The sequence below is a fragment of the Ceratina calcarata genome, unplaced genomic scaffold (assembly GCF_001652005.2).
Source record: "Ceratina calcarata isolate Rehan_Ccalc_2016 unplaced genomic scaffold, ASM165200v1 scaffold524, whole genome shotgun sequence".
Classification (NCBI taxonomy): Eukaryota; Metazoa; Arthropoda; class Insecta; order Hymenoptera; family Apidae; genus Ceratina; species Ceratina calcarata.
In genome coordinates, this window is record NW_017176383.1 from 12,484 (window position 1) to 17,619 (window position 5,136).

Below are 5,136 nucleotides of genomic sequence, written 5' to 3' on the forward strand. Positions count from 1 at the left end.
ACCATAAACACTCACTGAGATATAAATTACTTGTTTTGATTCAAATATACTTAATTGCATCTATAATTGAGCTCTAACTTTATGTAATGTGGGAATATAATTTTAGTTACTGGAACATAAAAGCAATGCCTCACCTGGATCAACCAGTTTTAACATAACGCCACCGTTAAGCTTAATGTCTTAAAGACGAAAAAGTTATTTTTTAACACACCGCGGCTCGACGCAAACTGCCGACCAGCAGTGTAAGACACTTTTGTTTTCAGGCCACGGAGATGAAAAGAAATAATTTCCGTAACACTCACTGAGATAGAAATGTATACATCTCAGTGGCAACATTGTATCTTTAAGACGGCAAGCCTCGCCGCGGCTGTAGAAGTACAGTACTTTACAAAGGTTTTTGCAATTTTCTTATCGTATCAGAGCGAAACCGTGTTATAGGATGCCGTGTTGTAGGAGGGTTCGGGCAATTTACGAATCGTGTTATAGCGAAACCGTGTTATAAGATGCCGTGTTGAAGGAGGGCTACCTGTACTTTGTTAAACATAAAGACGAAGTGTTTGATAAGTTCAAACAATATGAAAGTCTAATAAGAACAAAGTTTCACAGAAGAATAAAAGTCTTACGCTCAGACAACAGTCGTGAATTTTGCAATTTGAAAATGAATCAGTATTTGGTAGCAAAAGGCATCCAGACGGAGAATACTGCTCCTTACACACCACAGCAGACCAGAAAGGCTGAACGCGACAATAGAACAATTGTAGAAAGTGCAAGATCAATGTTCAAAGCAAAAGGATTGCCAAACTTGTTATGGGCCGAGGCAGTGAACACTGTTGTGTATGTGCTGAACCGAACTGCGTCCTCGGGACAGAAGGCTACTTCTTTCGAACTGTGGCATGGATGGAAGCCTGATTTAGGACACTTGAGAGTATTCGGTTCTCAAGTATTTGTGCATATGCCAAAGCAATTTTGTAAAAAATTTGATTCACGCGCAAAAGCAAAACTATTTGTTGGTTATGAAGGTGAATCAAATAATTACCGAGTGTTTGATCCTGATACCAGAGATTTCTATATTTTATTCAATGAAAACTTGAAAGCGACTGAAGAATCCACGGATTCAGACGAGGAGTGTCCTGTGAACCTAAGTTCTGAAGTCCGAGGACAGGATGTTCGTGAGGATACCCATCACAAAGAAGCTGGAAAAAATAAAGTTAACGATGAGAGAACCTCTACACAAGAAGATTCAACTTCACTTCGCTCATCAAGTGAGCATACACGCCGAACTTTACGAGACCGATCTATGATTCGTCGACCAATGAGATTCGAATCAGATATAGCAGAGTATATGACTCCGACCTCTTATAATGAAGCTATGAACAGCAGAGATGCCGCGCAGTGGGCACATGCTGTACAAGAGGAGCTTCAGGCTCACGAACAAAACCGAACATGGTCACTTGTTCCCAAGTCGCCTAGTCAAAAAATCATAGATTCGAAATGGGTGTTTAGGATCAAAGAGGATCCTAAAAAGAAAAACGTGAAATTCAAGACAAGATTGTGTGTAAGAGGCTTTATGCAATGAAAGGATATTGGTTACTCGGAAACGTTTGCATCTGTGATGCGCTACGATTCACTTCGAGTAATGTTAGCTTTGGCAGCTACTGAAGGTTTGGAACCGCGACAGTTCGATGTGCAGACTGCCTTCTTACATGAGAAACTAGAAGAAGACATCTATATGGAGGTTCCTGATGGATTAATCATCAACGAAGATAAATTGGAGAAAGGAGACGCAACTGCGAGTGTAGTGTGTAAACTTGAAAAAGCATTGTATGGGCTAAAACAGGCCCCTAGATGCTGGAATAGAAAGTTTGTAGCTTTCTTGAATCAGTATGAGTTTGTGGCTACTGAGGCAGATCAGTGCATCTTTTTCGGCCTATTTAACAGTGAAAAAGTGTATTTAGCGCTATTCGTAGATGATGGCCTGATAATGGCAAAGTCAGAAACTGTAATAGAGACAATTCTTAATATAATGAATAAATCGTTTAGCATCATGATTGATAATGCGTTTACGTTTGTTGGTGTACAAATAGAGCGCGATCGTGAACATCAGTCACTTGTAATTCATCAAACTGCGTATGCTAAAACGACAATTGACAGATTTGGAATGAGTGAATCAAAACCTGTCAGTATGCCTGCTGATTCACATGCAAAATTGTATCCGGTGGAAATGGGAAATGAGAGTGTGAAAATGATTCCTTACAGAGAGGCTGTTGGTTCTTTAATGTTCTTAGCTGTGGTCTCAAGACCGGATATCGCATTTAATGTAAATATAGTCAGTAAGTTTACAAATAATTACAATGAGTCCCAGTGGCAAGCAGTTAAGCGGATTTTTGCATATGTAAATGCCACCATTATTTATGGTACTGAGTTTCGAAGCGGCGGTAGCAGCGCAGTTTTAGTAGGATATTCTGATGCAGACTTTGCTAATGATGTAGAGACAAGACGTTCTATAACTGTTTTGACTAGTTAAAAACGCAGAATTTCATAAGCGAACAAAACATACTGATTTAAGATATCATTATATGCGAGAAAAGACTGATGAGAGAGAGATTTCTGTTAAAAGATTTCCCTCTGAACTGCAGTGTGCAGATGTGTTCACTAAAGTACTCACAAAGGAGCGCTTTAAAGCATTTCGAGAAAGTCTTAACATGTATGAGATTCAACGAATGCACTCAAACAGCGGTAGTGTTAAAGAATAAGTTTGATGTTCATTCGTGAATTAGGCTTAAAGTCTAATATTGCCGAACCGAGATCGGATGGATCCGGTAATCGTTGTTCGCAACGCGATTACGTAATCTTCGTTTCACCTTTCTTTTGCGGTAACGGTTATTACGCTCTCAGTCTCATATGTAACACCAAATCGTACATGCGTAAATCTGTTCTAGTTTATCGAAGACTTTATACTCATAAAAGCTCATCTATCTCTTTCTCAACAATCCATTACGTAATTCTTGTAGAGTTTGTCAAAAATCAATCCGGAAGCAGAATTTTACCTTATCGAATAAAACAATATTGTTATAAATTCACGATTGTCATATGCGAAAGTTCTGAAACAATTTAATATGAAGTGGGAAGTTATTTAGTCGACTTGTAAGGCAACTGTTCTGTTTTATAGTATTCACTTAATATTATCCCTGACTGTATTGTCAAAACCTTTCCAACATGGAAAAATTCCGTAATTCAAAGTTTATGAGGATGAGGACGTTTTAGGGGGTAAATAAAATTCAGATTTGAGCCAGGCAATTTAAAGATATTTATTGGCTCGACAAAAATGATTAGGGGAAAAAGCCATGTGGCATAAAAAACCCCTTGAATGAATTGTATGTTGACAAAAGAATCGATGAAAGTGCAAACGGTCAACTGTATGAATGTGTGTATGTTGTGTATTAAGAGCAATTGCACGTGGGGCAATTGTTCTACGGATCATGTGTACGATCGCATTAATCGGCATCGAGCCGTCGTAATGAAAATCAGAGTGGTTACACGAAGTAACCACTCACGGGTCATAAGTGATTATGACCGCGTCCCTCAATATCGAATTGAGACAATGCATAAGTAGAGTGGTTACATGGAGTAACCAATTCACGGGTCGTAAATAATTACAACCGCGTCATTCAGTATGAAACTGAGAACCTGTGAAGGTAGAGCGGCTACACGGGTAGCCACTCACGGGTCGTATGTAGATACGACCGCGTTTGATGAAATTATTCGGGATTGACCGATCCCGCACTCGCGAACGCACTATGACACCGTTTACGATCCGAACTGCACCGATTCCTCGAGACGACTGATTCAAAATTATATAGTGATCGGCTGAGAACACCCGCACGAGAGGGGAAAATGTTTAAACAAAATACTCGCCATGAAAGGCAAAGAAAACTGTTGAGTTATTTACGACCGCACGTGTTTACGTTAAGACCGATACGAGAAGACATTAACAGACAAAGACCCTGCCCCGGCTCGTATCTCGAGGCATAGGGCTATTCCCGGTGGTCTACGGCCCGAACCACTTGAAACGAAAAAATCCTTCGGTCGCGGTTAAATTGTTACTTCCGCGATCGGACAATTGTTGTGTGAGTGTCTACACTTAGATTTCTCCCCGCAGCTTCACTGCGTAAACTGAAACAGGAATTCTCTTACCGCAAGGGTTGATCAATACTTAGAATATTGTAATGAGTAATAGAGGATGTAAGACTCAGCTTTCTCTTATCATTACCCTGACTTTCCCGAAAATCATGTAATTTACAAAAACCACTATTTTTCAAAAACAGTACGTGATAGAGCATTTCGGTTTCGTCTTTGACATGAGAAATTATATAAGAATCACGTAGTGGACATTGCAAAAAAATTATAGGTTGGAAGGTGTTATATTTATCTTATTTAATTGAGCTGCAGCGACTTAACAGAAGTTCTAGATTAATATTGGATAACGAATCTATTCGCGTTTCTTTTTACTATTCTCACTGATCTCTACTTCATAGAAAGAATTCTTTTTTTTTGAAGGGCAAAAAATAGCAAATATAATTAACGAAATTTTGTTTTCTGTCTCAGGTTACTATCGTGTGAACTATGATGTAGAAAATTGGGAACTGTTGATGAGAGAGCTGAACAAGGGAAACAATACAAAAATACACGTGCTGAATCGTGCGCAGATGATCGACGACGCGTTGAACTTAGCTCGTATTGACAGTTTGAAATACACGGTAGCGTTGAATGTTACCCTTTATTTAACGCACGAAGCCGATTACATGCCCTGGCAACCAGCGTTCAGGCACTTGAGCTTCCTGAGGAACTTGTTACGCACCTCCGAAAAATATCACACTTTCATGGTAAGAACTGCAAATACAAAATCAAAGATGCAAAATGGCATTTATTTCGTTTCTTCGATAAACGCAAAGCCTTCGCGAGAGTGACTCATCATTAGATTGCGGTTGTTCACACATTTCTGGGAATTTTGAATAATTTAAAGTAATACAGTATGCAGTAAAATATAAGGAAATATAATATATTCGACGTAAAATACAATTTATAAAATTTAAAGGAAAAAATGAATATTTATATGCATTTCAGTTCTGTACTTTT

General features: G+C 38.9%; 1 protein-coding gene across 1 annotated transcript in view; it reads left to right on the forward strand.

The window, feature by feature from the left end:
* Positions 1 to 3,569: 3,569 nt before the first annotated feature.
* The window catches only part of LOC108628419 (puromycin-sensitive aminopeptidase-like protein), a gene marked incomplete at its 3' end in the record, with an annotated part of 14,361 nt that continues 12,794 nt past the window's right edge, over positions 3,570 to 5,136 (forward strand). The window contains exons 1-2 of the mRNA XM_018030326.1: positions 3,570 to 3,645; positions 4,606 to 4,883. Coding sequence (XP_017885815.1) covers positions 3,570 to 3,645; positions 4,606 to 4,883 — 354 coding nt within the window. The remainder of the gene's footprint in view (positions 3,646 to 4,605; positions 4,884 to 5,136) is intronic.